The 23,508-nt window shown below is 31.3% G+C and overlaps 2 protein-coding genes and 1 long non-coding RNA gene across 3 annotated transcripts; 2 read left to right on the top strand and 1 right to left on the bottom strand.

The window, feature by feature from the left end:
• LOC123906789 lies at nt 1–2,565 on the bottom strand. Its single transcript, XM_045956786.1, has 2 exons — nt 2,055–2,565; nt 1–1,022 (listed from the first exon to the last, which is right to left on the bottom strand). The coding sequence occupies exons 1-2, from the start codon at nt 2,372–2,374 to the stop codon at nt 173–175; spliced, it is 1,170 nt and encodes a 389-aa protein (XP_045812742.1). The 5' UTR covers nt 2,375–2,565; the 3' UTR covers nt 1–172.
• Nucleotides 2,566–6,849: 4,284 nt separating this feature from the next.
• LOC123906788 lies at nt 6,850–16,047 on the top strand. Its single transcript, XM_045956785.1, has 11 exons — nt 6,850–7,210; nt 11,791–12,073; nt 12,158–12,370; nt 12,450–12,698; nt 13,618–14,244; nt 14,324–14,538; nt 14,623–14,787; nt 14,875–14,979; nt 15,346–15,415; nt 15,515–15,610; nt 15,713–16,047. Exons 1-11 carry the CDS (start codon nt 7,140–7,142, stop codon nt 15,824–15,826), a joined length of 2,208 nt encoding a protein of 735 aa, XP_045812741.1. The 5' UTR covers nt 6,850–7,139; the 3' UTR covers nt 15,827–16,047.
• A 4,092-nt stretch (nt 16,048–20,139) lies between these two features.
• LOC123906787 lies at nt 20,140–20,572 on the top strand. The gene is made up of 2 exons (XR_006809025.1): nt 20,140–20,198; nt 20,287–20,572. It is a non-coding gene; the product is annotated as an uncharacterized LOC123906787 (long non-coding RNA).
• The last annotated feature ends 2,936 nt before the right edge of the window (nt 20,573–23,508 follow it).

The raw sequence follows: 23,508 nt of genomic DNA, 5'->3' as shown, positions 1-23,508 counted from the left end.
TGAAAAAATATATATTTTCAAATTTATTAGCTATACATAAATAAGTTGTACATATTATAATAACTAAATATTGAAGTACAAAATAACAAGAACTAAATATTGTACTACACAATTTAAAAGAAAACCAAATATTATATAGGAAGGAAGAATATGTTTAAGGAAAACAAAATAACTATTCCCATTTGCTCCTAATTTGATGTGAGTGTCTATAATCATAAGTTAGCACCAATCTTCCATCCATTCTCTTCAATACAAAACTTTCAATCAACACATAACAACTAAATTTCTTCCATTTGTTTGTTGCACCAAACTCTTCAACTTTTGTTACTCTCTTCTGTCTTCCATTTTCAGCAATCCATCCAAATCTTTCTTGTTCCCATTTCATTGCCTTAACAACTTCCAAACTCAATCCAACACTTGTCTCTTCTCCAATATCCTCAACACTCTTAAACCACAAAATTCCATCAACCAATCTATTATCATCCCAAACAACTTCCCTTCCACCAACCTTAGCAACTTCTGTTTGAATAGCAACATCTACAAGTACATTATTCTCTCCATTGTTTTCATTTTCCTTTATAAAAATCTTCTCCCACCTTTGCTCAAGTGTTAGCTCATAAAACATTGACATCTTCATTTGCTCCTTTAATTTCATACTTTCCTTCACAAACATAAAAGGGCAATACCACTTTCCAACAACCACTGATTCAGAACGATCATCGGATGTTGGAAAGTCGAAATTTGGTAGCTTGAAACGCAAGGAATCATTTGAGCCTAAAGCTTGACTTAAATGGTAATCATGTGGAGTGCTAGCATTAACTCTCCAACGTTTTTTCCTTAATAAACCAGGAGGAATTCCATCTAAGGCAATAGATTTTGCATGAAAACCATGTCTGTTCTTAACTATTTCAACCTGTTGATAATCATTGAAGGGCTCCAAAGGTGTTGGTTTAACATCATTGACAAAACTGCAGCATAAACATGTGCCCATATCCTCTTCCCTTGAACTTGTGTTTGCTTGCCTGAAATCAAATCAACTTTCAAAATTAATTTCAACCAATATTATGTCTAAAGATTTGGTACATATTTGGATCAACAACAAAATTTGATGTAATCATGGTAGATTTTTAGAGTACATTGACAAATTGAAATATTTTGATATGATTTTTTCTTCTAAATCGATTATTAATTGTATTTTAGAGAAAATATTTCATAATAAAACAGACAATTTTATTGTTTAAAATTATTATATTAAGTTTTTACAATTTTCATAAAAATATTCAATATTCATTATTATAAGTAATAAAAATTCTTTAAAAAATGAAAAATTACTTTACTAATAATTTTGATAAATAATATTTAGTTATTATAATTCTTTAAATTATAGGAAAATTTTGTTTCAAATAAAACTCATCTAGCTACTAATTTAAAGAACGGAAAATTTCTCAATTTAAAAATCTAGAAAACTTAATTCCTTTATTTTACACCAATGTTTTAATTCAAACATTTAATTAGTCCAAATTTTCTAAATTTGGTTGTAAAAGTTTTTGTTGGTAAACCGGTATTTTTTGTGTACAATTGCAGAGACTCGTCTCTCAAGCTTTGGAAGACACAAGTAGGTGACAAACTCAACCAAGAATTATTTTTTGAACAACTATGTATATTATATATAAAAGAATAAGTACAAGAGGTACTCAACCAACCAAAATAAGACAAGTACATGTAGTACTCAATCCCAACAAATACCAAACCAAGTGAATATATGCTAACTTAGTTGGACTATCTTCTTTTCATATATTTATCTTCATCAAAATAACTTCAATCTAAAAGCTTGTCTTCACATAACACACTATTCATAAAATAGCCAAAAAAATTAACGCTACTGTATATATACCCAAGCCAACAATCGAACTCAAAATATTAGTTGAGTTGAAAAATATCCGCACCATCTTATTTAACCATCTTATCTAACCGCTTTGAGTAATTTTGTTTTAAAGTTAAGTTGATTTAAAAGAGTAATTTTTGACTAAAAGAAAAGGAAAATTATTACATACCCTTGATGTTTTCCTTTCCTTCTTATGACATAGTAGCGATTTGAAGACAAGGGTTGATTCAATACCGGAAAGAACATTACTTCTTCTCTTCGGGTTCTTCTATTTTCTCCACTTCCCGTTGAATATAAGATGGTTAAATTTTTGTTCTGAGGGAAAGGAAAATCCTTGATTCTATTGTCCTTACACAAACCAAAACAAGAATAAGTTTGAGCTTCTTCATCAAATATCACAAGATAACCTGAATTTGGTCCTGATGGTGGTGGATCTGAAAGAGCACTAGGATTTCTTTTGTACATGGAAAGCAATCTTGTTGCATACATCTTGATCTTGAAGATTAATCAATAGATATATGATTATGAATGTATATGTAGGTGTGTGTATATATAATATATATCCTTTAAATATTTCATATTTCTTATCAATGATGTCAAATATATAGTTTGAACTTTGTATGTATGATCAATAAATGCATTGATTGGATATTGTCAAATTGTTATATAATAATATGGATAAATTATCTTTTGTTAAAGAGAGACTAGTACAAGGTAATGATAAAACGCGTTTGAGTACTATTTAGAATGGTAACGTGTTATACTTATACATATCCACGTACATTTGTTTCATTGTTTTTATTAATCTTTAATATTTAGGAGGAGTACATGGTGACGGGAAATGTCACAAAATGTTCGCCGGGCAGACAAATATAGTGCGTATATTTCCAGACAGACTTGTTACGGGTGGTGAAGATTTATTGATTGTGCACCAATATTGAGTTATTTACTCAGAGGTATGGAAAAAATTGCGGCTGCGAAATAAGTGAAGTATAATTAAAATTTATTTCAGTTATAAATAATTGAAGTTGCATTTTCTCGAAAGATTCATCTTAAGGGCATATGCATGTACATTATGTTATAGAAAATATTTGGTTGGTTCCATGTAAAAATTCCATTGTCTATTGACTTTGTCCTTTCTAAGAATTCATTTTCGATTCTGTTTCTGTATCTTTAAACAGCTTAAGTTTTTTAGCGAAAGTTATCTTGGACACTTTAAATTAGAGATTTTATAGGCGATATATTCTTTAAAAATAAAAAATTATGACTTACGATTAAAATAGTAACATAATTGGTGTCAATTAAATACAAGATACATTTTTATTTTTCATTTTTTTTATCAAAATAGTCTTAAATAAATCAATATCTCAACTTGGTACCGAAAAAAAAAAATCAATATCTCAACTAAGTTTTTTTTTAAGTATTTTTGAAAATAAAAAAGACGTTGAGGGGTGATTTTAGGCCAAAATTGACCTAAAATCACCCCTCAATGGTGAATAAGAGAATAAAGCTTAAAAAAATTTAGGGCCGGCAGTGTCTGAGAGAGGAGAAAATAGACTATGTAAGTTGTATTTTTTTTAGGGCCGGCAATGTATGTAGATTGTAAAAGCTAAAAAATAAGAAAAATGAAAATAAATACATATAGGATCTGTATTTTGATGCGTTCAATAAATAATTCAAATATTCTTTCGTTCATATATATATACTCTTACTCAAACAGAAGGCTAAAATATGGTATTTGTTCTACTTTGTTTTTTAAGAGTATATAATTATGTTGGTTTCGACCTAATAGACTAATTTTTTGAGTTAAAATTTCTTAAGACTTATGCTAGCTCCAACCATATTTTCTTTTAATCAATATACATTAATATATACAACAAAATTGAAAATCTCCCTTCTCATAATTAATAAAATCTAAGTTATTTTGATTATCCACCTTTAAAACCTTTGCAAAAACATTTAACTATTATAATTTGTGTTGGACTTAACTCAATTCTACAAAATCATTAGTAAAGTATAAGATATGTTCATACCATATCTAATGTGAAACTCTCGAGTCTTGACAAGTACTAGTATCTTAAATTAAAGAAAGTACTCCAATGAAGTATAGATATATATAGAAATAATAGGATGCCAATTGAAAACAACAAACTTGAGACATGAAGAATGACCCTTTATTAATAGGATCCCAATTGAAACAATAACATAAAAATAGGAAGATTTTATTAATTAAATTTAAACACTCTATTTGGCTGCAAATAAAGTAAGCACAAAAGGAAGAAGAACAATGATGGCTATAGGATAGCTTAGGCTTTTTGGAGAGGCAGAAGGTGCATTTGCATCATAGTCAGGACTACTTCCATATTGAGCAGCAACAACTGCAACTAAAACCAAAAGACAATAAGCTACAAACACATTGAATTTGAGTGATGAAGCCATTGCTAAATATATGCAATGCAATTGATGATTTAATATATTTGGTTTTGTACCAAAATGGGCAATGGTTACTAATATAAATAGTGGAGAAGGATTGTACTCCTTCGGCAAGTTGATTCTTTCTTATAGAATAAACAAACAAGAGAGAACTAATTACTTAGATTGATCTTAGGTGGCCATGGACTTTGCTCTTATAAATATGCTTCTTGTTAATTATCTAATAACTAACTAATAGATGGTACAATATTTACAACTATGAATTATAATGCATTGTTTTTATCATTATTATTTGTTGGGGGGAATAATAATATAGCTAAATTAATATAGACCCATGTTTGTGTTGATGTTTGGCACATCGTTTATAATATTAATTGCTAGCTAATTACATCTTCACCATAAAATTGCAAGTTTGAAAACCAACTATTCAAAAAAAAATTAAAAATTAATATTTCAAAATTTCAATGGATGTGCGTAAAAAAAATAATTCAATGGATGACTTTATTTTTACGGCAGAAAAAAAAATTCAGTAACAAAAAAAAATCTGCCAATCTAATCAACCTTATTAGTTTTATTTGTGACAGTTGAACAATGTCTCTCTCTCTCTTTTTCTCAACACTCCTGCCAATCTCATCTCCATTCCATTCTGTGCTTTGTCAATAGAAGTCCCTTTCTATTTCTTTTAGTTTTGAAGGGAGGGCGACGGCCCTAGACGCCTACAAATTAGGGTTTCAAAACAATTTTTTAGGGGTATATTAATATTATATATGCCAAAATAAATAAGGGCCCGTTTGAAATACTTATTTTTGAGTTTATGCAAAACAACTTATACAAATAAATGAATTTGTTATGTATTATTATAAATTTGTCAAGGTAGTTTATGAAAAAATAGCTTATAAAAATACAATTTATGTTAGTTGGAACTTATAAATTAACATAATAAAAACTTATTTATTTGCATAAGTTGTTTTGTATAATCTCAAAAATAAACTATTCTAAACAGAACCTAAATACCAAATTTTATAATGGTTAAAAATAATATGCCTAATTTTGAAGATTTAAATTTAAATATATTTTAGATTTATATTTACGATAATACATCCTTAGGAATAATTATTTATATTTACAATGATATATCATAAGAAGTTGCAATCTAAATTAAACGTGCGTTGAAATTACAATAATAATGAGAAAAAAATGGAGAGTATAATGTTGTACTTTGAGAAATATAGAAATGGAGATTTTCCATCTAGCATGAATATTGTCAAAACTCTTGCATTTGATATATAGGTATAGAGTCGACACTTCCAACAAAGCATCGTAGCTTTAGAAAAAGTCAATGTGACGAAAATGATAATGACGAGGAATACAATCACCCAAAGAATCTTTTAGAGTTAATTATTTTTTGGTGGTCGATGAAATGACAATAATTTCATTAAAATAAAATAGATTTAAGCAGTTGAATTCAATGTTTTTTAAGAATTCAAATTATAAGTTTCTGCATAGGCCACGAAAATCATAGAAACGGACTTGTTGGGGGTTCAAGCCCCCACAAGGAAACAAAAATTTATATATAGTACTATATATTACTCCCCCCGTCCCAAATCTTTAGTCTTTTTAGTTTTTTAATTTTGTCCAAAAACTTTAGTCCTTTTAAGAAACCAATGCACATTTAGTGATACTTTATCATTTGTACCCTTATAAAAGTTAAAGCATTAATTAAATATATTTTCTCTTTCTTAATAAAGTAAGGATAAAAATGACTTTACTTATCATTTTTTAATCTCCGTGCAAAACTCCAAAAAGACTAAAGTTTTGGGACGGAGGGAGTATATATTTTTTACAATAACAAAAAATGTCATTATATTTTTAAGCCTCCATAAAATTAATTAGGTCACTGACTTACACTTAGGGCTGTCAAAATGGGTCGGGCTATCGGGCCGGCCCATTAGGCCTATATATTTTCATGGGCCGGGCTTTTATAAATAGCGGGCCGGGCCTTATCGGACCAGGCTTTTTCATGGGTCGTCATGGGCCGGCCCACGGGCTTTTGGGCCGGCCCCTTAAAGAATTTAAAAAAAAATGTTAAAAAAAAACAAACTGAAATTTTGATTTTGAAATAAAAAGATATTTTTTTTAAGAAGAAACAAAAAAAAGATATTTTGACCCCTTAAGTTTGTTATTACACTAGTGGAAAAAACACTTTATAGAAAACTTCTTAGGTCGGTTAGCGTTGCCACCTGACTTAAGAACACGTGCGGTGGCAACTCCGTAAATACGTTAAACTTTTTGAGGTCGGTTCTTTCATCAACCGACGTAATAGATATTAAAAAAATAATATTAAATTCAAATAAAATTCATTAATTTATAAAACCTTCTTGTTAAGTCAGGAGTCGGTCAGCTGACTTAAGAAACTTCTTTTGTTAAGTCAGGTGGCCTTTAACTGACCTAAGAAGTATCTTTATTTTTAATAATAAATTGAATTATAATGTGGCATATGAGAATCGAACTCACCTCCTTAACATAAAAAACAAATCCTCTTTACCAAAAAAAAAAATCCTCTCATTCTTCTCACTGTTCTAGACTCTCAAATCCACCCTCTGTGAACAACGTCTATCAGCGAGCTCCTCCATAAGCGATTAACTTCCTTCCACGACCCCCCTTTATCCGCGACACCAATATCTCACACATTCGAACTCCTTTTCTTCGGCGGAGTCTCCCTGCTCGTTCTCTCGATATCTCTGGCAAACGCAACTACTAAAGGAAACTTCAATTTGCTTTCTTTGTCTCCGGCCAAAACGGCCGGTGAAGGAAGTACCTTATGCATCTTTTTGTCTCCACGCATCTCAATGTCTCATGGAGCCATGCCAACAAGCCTCAGCTTCTTATTTCGTAAGTCTTTTCTTTCAACTTTAGATTGGGATTTTTCTAAATTGTGCCAAAACCCTAACTTGGTCTTTCATCCCAAACCAATTTTCTCCTCTGTTTTTGGCTCAGTTAGAAGTTTAATATTGATGTTAATTTTTCTGATTTTTACTTGCAATTTTGTCATATTTCGCTCAATCTCAACCACAAGATTTAGTCATATTTGAATAGGCACTTTGATGTTTTTTGTGTAAGGTTTCTATTTGTTGATAATTGTTTATACTTTCTGGATTTTGGTTTTAGATTTACTGGTTTTTGGTTAATTACTTGTGAAATATAGTAGTTACTAGTTAGTATGTAGAGAGGATATGGTTTTTAATTAACTGCGAAAGATAATAGTGATATCACTTTCACCCTAATCATATGTCATGTAATCTGTTAGTCCGGGGTTATGATTTTTGCCCTCTAAGTTATGCTTGTCCAAATTATTCACATGAATAGGATTTTTAATATCTAACTATAATATGGATTTTCGCATAATTAGTATAACAATTTTTTTGTGATTCATAGATTTGCTATCAAAGTGAGTTGCCTACGAGGAAAAAGGAATAAAAAATTAAGTTAATGAAGTTCTAGACACAAACGTTAATTCAAAATAAAAAGTAACAAAATTTTCAATAAAATTTAGGAAGCCAGATATGTAACAACTCTCTAATCTCTTGTTGAATCTCAATATGTTTGGAAGATACTTCTTCATTGTCATGTTGTTCTTGTATCTTGTCAAATGAGTCTTCAACTATTTGTTCCATCAGCAGTTTCAATGAGTCTTTTACTCTTTCTTCCTTTTGAATATTAATGGATACCCTTGATGAAACTTCTTCTTCATTGTCATCTAGTTCTTGTATCTTGTCAAATGAGTCTTCAACTATTTGTTCCATCAGCAGTTCCAATGAGTCTTCTACTCTTTCTTCCTTTTGAATATTAATGGATACCCTTGATGAAACTTCTTCTTCATTGTCATCTTGTTCGCGTATCTTGTCAAACGAGTCTTCAACTATTTCTCCCTCTTCACCTCCCATTAGCAGTTCCAACGAGTCTTCAACTCTTTCTTCCTTTTGAACGTTCATGGAGTCTTATATTTTTTTTCTTTTACTTTGCCCTTCGAATTTTTAACAATTACTACTCATCTTATTTATAGACTTCTAACTCTTCATGGAATTATTATTATATGTAAAAAATAACAAACTTTTGTTTTTTAAATATACAACATTAATTATTTTGTGAAAAAAAGATAAAAGATTTTTTTTTTGTCAAGTAGCCTATTAGCTAGAAAATTCACCTTATATGTGAATAAGTGGAGTGTCGGATTCGAACCCGGGCTCCCGCATATATAGTGCGATGTCTCTACCAACTGAGTTAAGCTCACGGAGACAAAAGATAAAAGTTTTATTTTAAAAGAATTTGAAAAGAAAAAAAAAACAAACTTTAGTTTTTTTAAATATATAACATTAATTAGTTTTATTAAAAAGAATAAAGTTTTTTTAAAAGAAAAAACAAATTGACTAAGAGTATAATTGACAGAAAACACTTAATTGAATTATTTATAGTTTGTTGACAGATGCAAAATCGAAAAAAAAAAAAAAAAAAGAAAGATAAACATAAGGTAACATGAAATAAAACTAACAAAACTATGAGGCAAAGAAGATATTGTGTCCGATGGGTATGGAGTACAAGAAAATACATGCATGCCCTAATGATTGCATATTATACCGAAATGAGTATGAAGAATTGAAGGATTGTCCCACATGCGGGCAATCACGTTTCAAATTGAAGGATGATGATTTGAATAGTGATGAAAACACAAAGCGTCCTCCTGCAAAGGTGTTGTGGTATCTTCCAATAATTCCAAGGTTTAAAAGATTATTTGCTAATGCAAACGATGCCAAGAATATTAGATGGCATGCGATTGAGAGGGAACGTGACGGACAACTTCGTCATCCAGCTGATTCTTTGCAATGGAAGAAAATTGATGATTTGTATCCGGATTTCGGTAATGAGGCAAGAAACCTTAGGCTTGGACTTGCGACAGATGGAATGAACCCATATGGAAACTTAAGCAGTATTCATAGTTCATGGCCTGTTCTATTAATTATCTATAATTTGTCTCCTTTAATTTGTATGAAACGAAAATATATTATGTTATCTATGATGATTTCGGGCCCAAAGCAGCCAGGAAATGATATAGATGTTTATCTAAGTCCTTTGATTGAAGACTTGAGAATGCTCTGGGAGGAAGGTGTTGATGTGCTTGATGGGTATTCCAACGAGAATTTCAAGATGCGTGCAATGTTATTTTGCACTATCAATGATTTTCCTGCATATGGAAATTTGTCTGGTTATAGTGTTAAAGGACATAAGGCATGCCCTATATGTGAAGAGAATACATGCTTCCAACAATTAAAAAATGGAAAGAAGACAGTTTACCTTGGGCATCGAAAATTTCTCAAACCTAATCACCCATATCGCAGGTTAAGAAAGGCGTTTAATGGAGACCAAGAAAATAGAATTGCTCCACAAGCCTTAACTGGAGAGGAAGTTTTTGGACGGGTCCAGGATGTCAATATTCTATTTGGAAAGCACGAACAACAAACGACTGATACAAATATATGGAAGAAAAGGTCGGTGTTATTTAATCTACCTTACTGGTGCAATCTAGATGTTAGACACTGTATCGATGTAATGCATGTGGAGAAAAATGTGTGTGATAGTGTAATCGGAACACTACTCAACATTCCGGGCAAAACAAAGGATAATGCAAATTCTCGTTTAGATATGGTTGAGATGGGTATACGACAACAATTAGCTCCAAAGTCATCTGGTAAGCGAACATATTTGCCTCCGGCTTGTCATACTTTGTCAAGAAATGAGAAGAAAAGCTTTTGTGAGTGTCTACGTAGCATAAAAGTGCCTCATGGTTACTCTTCAAATGTCAAGAGTCTTGTCTCATCGAAAGATTTGAAATTGGTTGGCCTAAAGTCTCATGATTGTCACGTATTGATGCAACAACTACTACCAGTTGCTATTCGTGGCATATTGCCTAAAAAGGTTAGAGTTGTCTTAACTAGGCTTTGCTTATTCTTCAATGCTATTTGTAGCAAAGTCATTGATCCTAAAAAATTAGATGAGTTGGAAAATGAAGCTGCTGTTATCTTGTGCCAACTGGAGATGTATTTTCCTCCTTCTTTTTTCGATATCATGGTTCACCTAATTGTTCATCTAGTGAGGGAGATTAGATTGTGTGGTCCTGTTTATTTGAGGTGGATGTATCCAATTGAGCGATACATGAAGATCTTAAAAGGGTATGTGAAGAATCAACATCGTCCTGAAGCATCTATTGTTGAGAGATACATCGCAGAAGAAGCTATTGAGTTTTGTTCTAACTACATGTCTGAAGCGGATGCTATAGGAATTCCTATGTCTCGTCATGGTGGAAGATTTGGAGGTATTCGGGGTTTAAAACTTAAACGCATGGGTCGAGAGGAGGTACTTCGAGCACAATTGTATATATTGAATAATACTGATGAAGTTCAACCTTACATTTCTGCTCACAAAAAGATTGTCAAAGAAACATTTCCTCGAATGAACGAAAAATGGGTTTTGAATGAGCATAACAAGACTTTCTTAAAGTGGTTTAAAGAAACCATTTTAGCTGACAATACATGTTCTGAAACATTAAAACGTCTAGCAAGGGGGGCTAAATTTGATGTCATAACTTGGACTGGCTATGATATCAATAATTTTACATTCTATACAAAGACTCAGGATGACACCAGTACCGTGCAAAACAGTGGGGTTATGGTTGTAGCTGAGTCCATGCACTTCTCTAGTTCAAAAGATAAAAATCCTGTTATGGCATCAATACCTTACTATGGGATCATAGAAGAGATTTGGGATATTGATTTCATTACATTTAGGGTTCCTCTGTTTAAATGTAAATGGGTTGATACAAAAAATGGTGTTAAAATTGATGAATTTGGTTTTACGTTGGTGAACCTTGAAAATATAGCTTATACGGATGAACCTTTTATTATGGCATCTCAAGCAAAACAAGTGTTTTATGTTAGAGACCCTTCTAGTTCTAACAAAAAGTGGTCAGTGGTTCTCAAAGGTAAATGCAACCACAGACCTAATGACAGTGAGCATGCAACGCTAGATATTTATGAGACTCCTTCTTTCTCACAACGGGTGCCAACTTTAGTTGAAGATACGATTGGTGACGAGGTGTATGCCACTCGTGAGGATCATGAAGAAGGGATATGGGAAAATACTCAAACTGTAACAGGAAATTAATATTAGGATATTAGTTTATTTTAAATATTAGTTTATTTTATGTCATTTTATTCTATTAGCATTGACCATTGTATTTAAAGGCATGGTGCCTCATTTTGACAATCAATCAAACATTTTGATCTAAATATGCAATTTTTAAGTAAATTTTTTTATTGTCTCATGTACAATAGTTTTGATCATATAATCCCTTATATTTCATATTATTGAGCTTGAATTGTTATTGACCATTATTATATATTTTTTTTCTCTCTAAACAGACACATGGCTGATGCATCAACTCCTTCTCAAAGTGGGTTGAATACTCAATCAACCAAAAAAAATGTAAGAGGTTGCACCCGGATGAAAAAGTTGGAACTTTTGTCAGCACGGGGTGAGAGAAAATCGATTGATTTCAATTCAGATGGACGTCCTATAGGGAAAAATGCACATGATTTCAAGTATCATGTGGCTTCCCTTGCTCGAGAGAAAATCAGTATTCTGATTGATGAGTGGGATAAGGTTGGTAGCGAAGACAGAAATGAAATTTGGACAGGACTTAAGGTAATTTTAATTGTGTTTATCACAATTGTACATAACTTCAGTATTTTGATATGTACTAAATCTTCTATTTGTTGTGTGACATAGCAAGTATGGGATATTCCTAAAAATGCTGCTGCTGATAAGAAAACGATGATATATGCGGGTGAGCGTTGGAAGGCCTTTAAAAACAGCTTAACCAGTAGATATATAGACGAGAAAGGAAATAAGTTTGGCAAATCTGCTGCTGATGATTACTCTTATATTGGTAAAGAAACGTGGAACGATTTTGTTAAGTCGCGAGAGGACCCTGCCTTTCTGGTTAGTTGGCTTTATTATTTAGTTCATCAATCAACAAATTATTTAGTACTACGTAATGAATTATTGTGCTATATAATAGGAGAAAAGAAAGAAGGGGCAGGTGGCTCAGTCTTATAATAAATATCCCCATAGATTGTCTCAAGGCGGATATGCTTTGCTCGAGAAAGACATGATGGCAGATAAGTTAAAAAAAAGAAAAGAAGCAGCTGGAGGGGCAGAGGTTCCACCTCCATCTCCACCACAACGTCATGAAAAGTGGAAGCAAGCCCGACTAAAACCATCAGGAGAGTATACATCAGAAGCCACGCGTCTTATTGCAGAAAATATTGTAAGTAGTTATACAATTGTGTTTCTTGCGCTTCTGCCTTTTTCCCAATTTTTTAATCTGCCTCGATATGTGTGTATAGACTCAATTTGTCTACTATGTCAAATATGTGTTTGGAAAAACTGTGTTGAAATAACATAGCTCATGGTTATATTTATTCTTATCTCTTATGTCTATCTATTCTTGTTGAGTTGGTAATATTTGATGAGTTTATGCATGTCTTTTTATGTTTATGAATTATGATTGTGCGCTGAGTTGATGAAGTCTTTGATGCATATGTTTATTGAGTTTATGCATGTGATTTTAGCAATATATAATTGGCCATATCAATGCTTTTAGCAAAATAAAGAGTATAATTGGTCAATATAGAATGAATTGAATAGTATGTTGCAGAGCAAAATGGCCAAAAGTGGTTTGCAATTTCAACATCGTGTCTAATCTTCTCTTTTAAGTAATGGAAGGAAGGCCAATTTGAGCAACTAGTCCCCACCTTCCATTTGCATCATGATGTACAACATGTTGCATTATTAGAGGTAATACAATCTGATGCAGGTCTTGATGAAATTTTAAGTGTGCCCATTAAAACAATGTTTGTTTTCCCTCTTTGTAACCAAAAAAAAAATGTTTGTTTCATCCGATGTATAAGTGCAACATGCCATGTATAAGTATCCCTATGAATGAGTTAAAGCTTCTACAACTTTGTTGAGGTAATTATTCTGCCTTTGATAATAGTAAATGTATCATGGTATATGCAATTTTCTGGGGCTAAATGTCTCATGTGGGTTTTTGCTGGTTTTCCTTTAGTTTAAATAATGTAAAAACATTGTTTTATTGGTCTGTTGCAAACATATGTTGATCTATTTTGCGAGTATATTGATCAGTTTTTTACTAATTATTGATTTTGAACTGATGATATTTGTAGGATGCTCTGGTGTCAGAAGGGACCTTTGTCCCACAAGGACGACACGATATTTTGACAGAAGCCACAGGGCGAGGTGAGCACCCTGGTCGGGTTCGGGGTGTTGGTGGGGGTGTGGGGATTCGAGAATACTTTAGATCTCATTCTTGTAAATATTCCGGTACCCCTCCTGTTATGAATAAAGAACAAATAGAGGCCATAAAGGCTGAGCTTACTAAGGATATTACAGCGCAAGTGATGCGGGATATATCTTCGTTGCCAGCTTTCTCTGAAAAATACACAAATAACCCAGTTTGTTCTCCAAATACCACTCTACAATATGAGAGCACAAAGGCTAGTTGTTTAGAGTTGCCGCATATGTCAGATGATGATCCGGAGGATATTCCTGAAGAGTGTGAATTGTATATTGAAGGAAGCAATCATGTAGTGGCATATGCTAATGTGTATAGGTTGGGGCCCAATATACATAATCAAGTGTTAAATAATGATATGGTGAGAGTGGCTGTTACCAAAGTGATATATGCAAATGCTAAATTACCTGTGCCGACTGATGAGGTTACAACTGTTGGTGACGCCCCCAATACTTTCATTCAATGGCCCAAAAGACTTTTGCAACTTATTTCTAACAAGGTATTCATTACAATTATTATTATCTTTTTACACAATTGAGATCTTTTAAATATGTTGTCTAATATTTTATCATATTTAGCATGTTCGATCTAAGAAATATGATGCTCCACCGAAAAAGTCGGAACCTATCTGTCAAAAATTAGGGGTAAAGGCAATGTATATAGATCAAAATTTGAAGTTTAATGTTGAATTCGGTGGGACAAATGCCTTTATTGAGCTCCCAAGGGAAGATATTGTAGACTTGTGTATGGGTACAAAAGAATTAGGGATCAGTATTTTACAAGTGTGGCTTATGTAAGTATATTTTATTTTTAAATTTATTAATTTATGATTAACTTAATTTCATTTATAATGTAAATAACTTTTAATATGTTGTAGATATCTTCATCGTCGTTGTATGGAATTGGGCAACAATAACGTTTATGGATTTATTGATCCGCAATTCACTCATAGTCAAAATGAGCGTGGTAGTGTTCAGTCCTACATACAAAAGAAGATGTGTGATGATAAAAAAGAATGTTACATTGCTCCTTATTTAAACAAGTAAGAATTTTTTTTTCTTGATAAAGTCAATCACTTATAATTGATATAAATTAATTTAACACATTAAATTGTATGTTGCCCTTGTAGTCATCATTGGCAATTGCTCATTATTAATCCTACGAAGCTTGAAGTAGTCTTTCTATGTTCATTGGGAAAGAAGCCGGATAAAAAAATCTGTGACATAGTTGAAACGTAAGTATTCAAATTATATACCGTACATAAACTATGTGATATGTTTTATTATACAAATCTAACGAATATTTCTTAATGCTACAAATCTATGAGTGAGGAAGCCTGCATTTGTTTTTCTTCTGTTAGTTTATTGTATTTCCTCTTGTTGCCTAGGCAATTTGATTTATTTTGGTTTAGGGATTGTCATTGTTTGTAGATGTTTTTAGTCCATGGATGTAGGCTTTGTGTCTGTTAGTTTAGGATTTGTTATTTTTGCCATGTACTGTGTTTGCAGTTCTGGTTTTGTACCTTTTAGTCCATGAGCATTACTTGTGCATTTGGATATCTATTAATAATATATTTTGCTGACTCTAAAATTTTTTGTAGAGCTTTGGGAGCTTATAATAAGTTACAACGTGCGAGAAAGCAAAAGAAAGTAGAATGGTTCTTTCCCACCGTAAGTTGTTAACTTTCTATTTAAATGAAAATATATAACAGTTTTTGAATAATAATTACTGACTAGTCGACATTCACATTTGATCATATTATATTTTAGAGTCAAAAGCAACAAGCTAGTTATGAGTGTGGCTATTACATCATGATTCACATGTTGAACATTATATCTGCTACTATTGTTTGTTCATGGACACAGGTAAGTAATAGAGTTATTTTAACAAGTTGTATCAATTAATTAGGACTATATTTTTTATGTTGATATAATAATTTAATGTTATGTCAACTTTTATTTATTCAGATATTTCGGGATTCAAAGCCATTTCAAAAAGATGAAGTTAAAAATGTTCAAGAACGCTGTGGAAACATGATATTGGAACATATTGAAGTAAGTGCAGACAATGATATGAATTAGGGTGCAATTCTGTGTTGGATGTTGGCTATAGTCATTAAGGTTCCTACTTTTGATTGTATTTTGATAAGTACGTTGTTGTTTCACCCAAGTAGTTACTCTTGTTTATGCTTTTTTTATAAGACTAGTGTTATATCTGTTGAGTTTGCATTTTAGTGCAAAGCGCAATGTACCTATTTTGATTACAATGATGTTTTAATTTTATATGACAATATTTTCTTCTATGGTTTTATTATTATTATTATATATTTTGCAAGCAGTGTATGCTATATGTGCCACCCAAATAAAAGTGTCATTACAAAAAAAAAACTGCTTAAAAAAAAATATCCACAAGAAAAAAAGCATGCGTAGAAAAAAAAAATCCAACGTAAAAAAAAAAAAAAAAAAAAAATCAACTTTTTAGGTCGGTTGATTATATCCGACTTAATAAAGAACTTCTTAAGTCGGGTACAAAATCGGACTTAAGAAGTCCATACATCTTATGACTGTAATTATTAGGTCAGGCTCGGAACCGTCTTAAGAAGTGGATTCTAACAGACCTAAGAAGTACTTTTTAAGTCAGGTCAAATACGACTTAAGAGGTGGATTCTAACAGACCTAAGATGTACTTTTTAAGTCAGGTACTTATCTGACTTAAGAAGTGGATTCTAACAGACCTAAGAAGTACTTTTTAAGTCAGGTCAAATACGACTTAAGAGGTGGATTCTAACAGACCTAAGAAGTATTTTTTAAGTCAGTTCCAAATCCGACTTAAGACATCAATACTTCTTATGTCGGCTTTTCTTAAGTCAGACGCGGAACCGACTTAAAAAGTCAATTTTAACCGACTTAAAAAGCGTTTTTTCCACTAGTGTTAGTAGGATAATTATCTTTTAAATTTAAAATAAGTTAGTTTTTATCTTTTTTAAATTTATTTTTCTATTGTAAGCTTATTTAAATGCAAACATATTTAGAGTCAATTCAAGTTATAGTTTATCATAAAATTTTGACTAAACTCAAACGAATCCTCAATTATTTTTTTGAACTAGTCTAATCCTCCATTGTTAAATCATAAATCTCAATTGAAGGATTGTTTCCATTGTTGAAGACTTGAAGGTAAATTTCATCATTCTCTTTATTTTTTTGTTGTTGATTCCTTACATTCCCAATTTGAAGGATTTTTTAGTTGTTGTATGATCTTTAAATTCTTTTTCGGTTTGGATGGTATCAAAAGTAAATATTTTATGTGTGGATATATTGGATACTCTTTAGGTAGTTTCAATCATGGACTCATGGTTAAAAAATAGTAAATTAATAGAGAATAACATAGCCGATTGTCCGTAGAGACAACCAAAGAGCAATATTTTATAAAAAGTAGTAAATTAATTTTAAGTTAAGAGCAAATAAATAATGTTAATTTCAGAATCTAAGTAACACAATTTGCTAATTTTCTCGGTAATAATATTAATAGTACACCCTTTTGATCCTAGAAAACTGAGCTAACGGTAATAACTGTAAAAATCATGAATCCTTTTGACTATATATTATAGCTAGCTAGGAACATGTTTTAATTAATTTTACAAATAGCCACATTTGAATTGAACCTTTCATGCATATCAATTGTCATGTGTTGATTTATAATTTGTGCTTTTTTACTTTTAAATTGATGATGCAAAACGAACTTGGGACGTGTAACTATATGTTAGTGGCATGTATGAAGTTAAGCAAGTATAGTCAAGCCTAATCCTTTAAAAAGTCAAATGTGACTCTTGCCAAAAAGATACCTAAGCTAGCTAAGTCATGTATTCAAAGTAAAGCTGTTAATCTTTGGATGTAACGAATAAAGTGGACTCTAAGACGAACCGATAAAATTCAAATCTCAAGAGCATGGATTCTAATGAACCTGTTGTTTCTTTCTTGTGTATAACTTATAAGTACTTCTCTTCTTACCTTTTATAATATAATAATCTTAATGATCAATTTATTTTTATTGTGTTTGTAATGTAGTCATGGATGATTTTGATACAACTTTCCAAGCTATTGACGAAGATGATTTGGTAATGTTAGAATCTCCTCTAGTTGCTAATACGAAAAATGTTATTGAGGGAGACTCTGTTGAAATAAAAAATAAGAAAAAAAGGGCAAGGCGATCTCCAGTTTGGAAACATTTTACAAGGATCGGTAAAGTTGATGGGGGAGAAAAATGTACATGTAATAGTTGTCATGGTATGTATACATGTGGTGGTGGCACTGGTCACTTAAAGCGCCATATTCTTGCTTGTCATAAAGTTCCAGACAATCATGATGAGGGACTCAAGTTGGATGACGAAGAAACATTATTGAAGAAGTGGCAATTTGATAATAAGGCTTACAGAGATTCACTTGCTAGAAGCATCATAAGACATGATCTTCCATTTAGCTACGCTGAGTATGATGCGGTTTTGGTTACAAACAAGATATTGAATCCTGATTTTGTTCCCATTTGTAGAAACACTGCAAAAACCGATTGCATGAGTGTGTTTTCAAGTGAAAAGGAAAGGCTAAAGAGTGTGTTAGCATCCATTCCAGGTAGAGTTTGTCTAACTTCTGATGTATGGACAACTGTAACAACACAAGGTTATATGACTGTCACTGCTCATTATGTTGATCAAGATTGGAAGTTAAATAGTAAATTGCTTTCATTTTGTCACTTGGATAGTGCACATACAGGGGTTGAATTATCTGGAAAATTGCTTGGTGCTCTTAAGGATTGGGGAATAGATCGTAAAATATTTTCACTCACATTGGACAATGCATCTTCAAATGATAGCATGATAAAAATTTTGAAACAGAGGCTTAATTTGCAAGATGCATTGTTATGTAAAGGAAAATATTTTCATGTTCGTTGTTGCGCCCACATCTTGAATCTCATTGTTCAAGATGGTTTGAAGGCGGTGGGTGATGCTTTGCATAAAATTCGAGAGAGTGTCAAATATGTGAAGGCCTCAGAGGGGAGATTGAGGGAGTTTAGAAAATGCATTCGAGATGTGCATCTAGATAATGTAAGAGGTGGATTCTTAAGGTTGGATGTTTGCACAAGATGGAATGCCACATATATGATGCTTGAAAGTGCTATTAGGTATCGACGTGCATTCATTAGCTTGAGCTATGATGATAAGAACTACAAGATTTGTCCAAGCATTGAGGAGTGGGAAAGAGCAGAGACCATTTGTAATATCTTGGCTCCATTTTATAATATTACTTGCTTAATTTCTGGTTCATCTTACACAACCTCAAACTTATACTTCATGCAAGTTGCACTTATAGAGATGGAATTGAATAAAAATTTTAATAGTCAAGATGAAGTGATCAAAGATATGATCAAGAGGATGAAGGAGAAGTTTGACAAGTATTGGAGTGAATATTCAGTTAGTCTTTCACTTGGAAATGTTCTTGATCCAACATCAAAGTTGAACTTTTTGACATTTTGCTTTAAGAAACTTTACCCAAGTAATTATGAAGACAAGATTAAAAAAGTGAAGGATGGTTTGCTTGATCTCTTTGATGCATATAAACAAGACATGGTTCCAGCAAGCTCATCTTTAGCTAGTTCATCAAGAAACACTCATTCTCACTCAATTGACCAACCATTGAAGAATACAACGTTTATGAAGGTAAGGTTTATAAATTGTTTCAAATCCTTATGAAAGTACTTATTTCTACTATTGTAAGTCAGATAGTTAAAAGTTTAAATAATAGTTTATATCAAAAAAAAAATTAAATAATAGTAAATGTGTTAATTCTATAATTAAAGTCTAATTAGTAGTAAATGTATCAAATAAGTGTTGTGTTGGTGTCATTAATATGTTAATATGTTTCCCTTAGAAAAATCAAAATAAAAGTTACTATAAGTTAATTCTCATGTACCAAAAAAAAAGAAGAGTTAATTCTACTGTTGTATTTATTTCTACTGTTGTTGTTAAATAATTGTTGTGTTGCCTTCTTAGTACTTCTTGCATTTTTTTTCTTCATGAATGAGGCTGATTATATTCTATTTAAGTTTAATTTAAATATTTTTCGTATGTCTAATTCTAGGAATACCGTCAAGAAAAGATACAACAGATCTCAAAAGATGGTAAGTCTGAACTTGAAATATACTTGGATGAAAAGTGTCTTCTGGATGATGATGTGGATATTCTTCAATATTGGAAGTCAAATAGTATTCGATTTCCTCAACTTGCAATAATGGCGTGTGACATTTTAAGCATCCCAATCACAACGGTGGCTTCTGAATCTTCTTTTAGTATCGGAGGCCGTATCTTAAATAAGTATAAGAATTGCTTACTCCCAAAAACTGTGCAAGCTCTCATTTGTACACGTAATTGGTTGCATGATTTTAAGGAAATCGGACCTTCTGGTAAGTTTAATTAATAATCTTTTTGTTTTATTTGCAATTTGCTTTTTAGTTGTTGACTTATCAAGTTATCGTGTATTATGAATTGCAGATATACCAGAAGTCGAGGAGATACCATTGTATGAAAAATCAAGTGTTCAAGAAGAGACTCAGGCCGAGAAGTTATTTAATTTATAATTTACGTTATGCATTTTAAATTGTTAGGTTAAAAGTTTAGTTTGTGATGTAAGCTTGAAATTTATTAGCTTTGAGGGTGCACTTTGTGAATTTATTATCTCTTGACTTTTGCGTGGATATTTTGCATTATTTATTATCTCATAAAATCATGATACCCATTTTATTTTATGGATACTAATTTGTGTGTCATTCATACATTTTTTTAAAAAAATTCTGCTTTTGTCAAAAAAAAAATATGCTAAAAAATAAAATAAAATTAATGGGTCGGCCCATCGGACCATGTAGGCTTTTGTTTATTGGGCCGGACATAACGGGCCGGGCCATAATGTTAACGGGCCGGGCCAGGCCCTTTAAATGTTCGGGGCCCCCGGGCCGGGCCGGGCCAGACCGGTCCCTTTGACAGCTCTACTAATTACACTTATATATTTATCATAAGTTCATTTTTTGGACATTTTAAGCAAGTTGTATAAGGTTTGATCCACAACTCTTGCATATGAAAAAAATACAGATGAAATACGAGAAATCATCTTGTGTACCCAACAAATTTTCCGATGTTGATTAATCATTGCTAAATAATAGTTAAAATTTCAAATCATGATAACAAAAAAATAAATTAAACATTATCTAAAAAATATTTTCATTGGTTATAATATTTCTAGCCCCACAACTCTCCTCATGAACATGTTTGTCAAAGTGGAAGTGAATTATCCAGCTCCAAAGGCAGTTCCTGGAGGGGGGTCATTAAAAGAGTTGGCAACGAGTTTGCGCCTTCTTTCTGATTCGACCCATAGGATAAGGATAGGATGAGTGAGACCAAGGTCCTACTATGATTTTTAATGAGCAAATTCCTGTTCAAATTAATCTTTTATTATTAATTAGCTGACAGTAGGTGTGTCAGCTCATTGTTTAATTCCTTCGTTGTTTTTTTTTTCCTAGGGGCCACAGACCTTCTTTATAAAAAAAATACTCTTTCAGATTTTTCATTAAAAAAAATTATTTTTTCTATTAAAAAAAATTATTTTTTTATTTTACTTGTGTTTGTTTCAGATTTTTTTAAAAATTATTTTAGTAATTTTTTTTTTCTCTTCAAAATGAGAATCTATTTTCAATAACTTTTATCAAAATTCATTTATTTATCATTCATCATCCCTCACCACCATCTTAAAAAAATAGATTTTAATGAGTAAACAAACGAGAAATAGCTTTAGATTTTTTTAAAAAATCTCTACAAAAAATTGATTTTCTTGAAAATGATTTTTTTCAAAAAAAACTATTTTTTAAAATCTCAAACAAACGGACCCTAAAACATGTAAAACGACTTAAGTTTTTGCATAAGTAAACATATATGAGTATAAAATAAAATAAAAAAACAAAACAAAAAAAACTTGAGTTACTCACTGAATAACATTTTTTTTTTTGTAAATACTGAATTAGACATTATAAATGTATTAATCTAACGTTTAAATAAATAAAAATTATTAACTAAATAAATTATTCACAGCTTTTCTTCCAATGTTTATAATGAGTTATTCTCTCCTTCGTCCCCCGGTCCTTTTTATAAAAAATAGTTGATTTTTTATGTTCATTGAATAATTGATATATTTGCTCTATATTTGGATTATACATATTAGTTATTCAATGAAACTAAAATATGAAATGTTTCTTATAAAAATGACCAGAGATAATAATACATTAGGAGAAATTAAGTTCTTTTTACACTTAATTTATTATAAAAGTGTAAAATTCATTTCATAAATATTTTTGATTTTTGTAAAGATACAAATGATAAAACACCATTTATTATATTTTAGTTTCTTAGAAAAAACAAAATTTTGTAACAAAAATAATAAGCTAAAATAAGAATCAAAGTTTTTTTGTTTCTTATAGCTAGCATTAGCAAGTTAACAATCTCTTTTATTCCATGAATATAACTTCAACTTCAAGTACACAACTTATAATTAAAAGATAAATTCCACCATCATCACATGACTTAAAGGCTAATCCTTTTAATCACAACAATATTAGGTGCCAAATAAAACACCAACACATACAACAATAGAAAGATCACATGCACATAGTTAATAAAATTTTAAATACTCTCATTTGGCAACAACAAATGAAACCATAAAAGGAAGGAAGATGAGAATGGCAGTAGAGTAAATGAGTGTTGGTGGAGAAGCTGAAGGTGGAGGAGCAGGAGCAGGAGAAGGACCCATTAACATTCCAGGCATACTAGTTCGAACATATGTCTCGGCGTCTACTCCATTGTTTTGAGCAGCAACAACCATAACCATAAACAAAACACAAGCTATGAGCATGCTGAATTTCATTGGTGAAGAAGCCATTGGTATTATTTATCTTAAGTTACCTTTTGCTTATTGCACTTGGTTATTATGTATTTGTTTTGTTGTTTTGAACTAAAGTGTATTGTGCTATATATATAATTTTTTGTACGTGAAGGTCTAGGACTATATGGCTGTTAATTTCATGTTTCTTGTTTAAATTATGATTAAATAATTGAATTCAAGAAATGTAAGTATAGTATATGCTTGGTTTTCATCGTTAAAGCTCTGTTTATTTTGGATTATTATTAACATGGTCTTCTTTCTTGTTGGGGAAACATAGTACAGCTGTTAATTTGTTTTGTTTTTGTCGGACATCATTCTTTTGATTTGTGGATTCATAGGTTTTGGCGTTATTCTTATGCAAACGAATTTGCACAATAGATTACTCATGGGTGAAGTTTATGGAGCAATCAAATGTTTATCGACATAAATTTGGATATATATTTTCTACAGGTCATAAAAAAAAAAAAAAAAAAATTGGATACCTCTAAGGTTTTAAATAGTAGTAGCGTTAATGTTTTAGCGATTTCGGCTATTGCATTAATAAGAAAATTATGTCTTAGAACTTATACGTTCAACATCTTAAAAATATAAAAAATTACTGCTTCGTCAACTATTTCGTCTTAAATTCACGGAGTAGCTTTTTATATTTTAAACATAGTACAGCTTTTTATAATATTGCACAAGTTAAAGAATATAATTTCTATAAAATTACGGTGAATCACTGTAATTCTGATAAATCAACCGTATTATTAAACATACACTTAATTGTATGGTCCAACTAATGATGG

The sequence above is a fragment of the Trifolium pratense genome, linkage group LG2, assembly GCF_020283565.1.
Source record: "Trifolium pratense cultivar HEN17-A07 linkage group LG2, ARS_RC_1.1, whole genome shotgun sequence".
NCBI classification, from domain to species: domain Eukaryota; kingdom Viridiplantae; phylum Streptophyta; class Magnoliopsida; order Fabales; family Fabaceae; genus Trifolium; species Trifolium pratense.
This window is presented reverse-complemented; position numbering and strand designations above follow the sequence as displayed.

What these genes read in the sequence shown, in the direction of transcription:
- LOC123906789 (XM_045956786.1), bottom strand. Translation starts at nt 2,374, where the DNA reads ATGTATGCAACAAGATTGCTTTCCATGTACAAAAGAAATCCTAGTGCT. An exon ending in AGGAAAGGAAAACATCAAGG is followed by an intron (nt 1,023 to 2,054) that starts GTATGTAATAAT and finishes ATTTGATTTCAG; the next exon opens with GCAAGCAAACACAAGTTCAA.
- LOC123906788 (XM_045956785.1), top strand. Translation starts at nt 7,140, where the DNA reads ATGCATCTTTTTGTCTCCACGCATCTCAATGTCTCATGGAGCCATGCC. An exon ending in GTCTTATTGCAGAAAATATT is followed by an intron (nt 12,699 to 13,617) that starts GTAAGTAGTTAT and finishes TGATATTTGTAG; the next exon opens with GATGCTCTGGTGTCAGAAGG. An exon ending in ATTTTACAAGTGTGGCTTAT is followed by an intron (nt 14,539 to 14,622) that starts GTAAGTATATTT and finishes AATATGTTGTAG; the next exon opens with ATATCTTCATCGTCGTTGTA.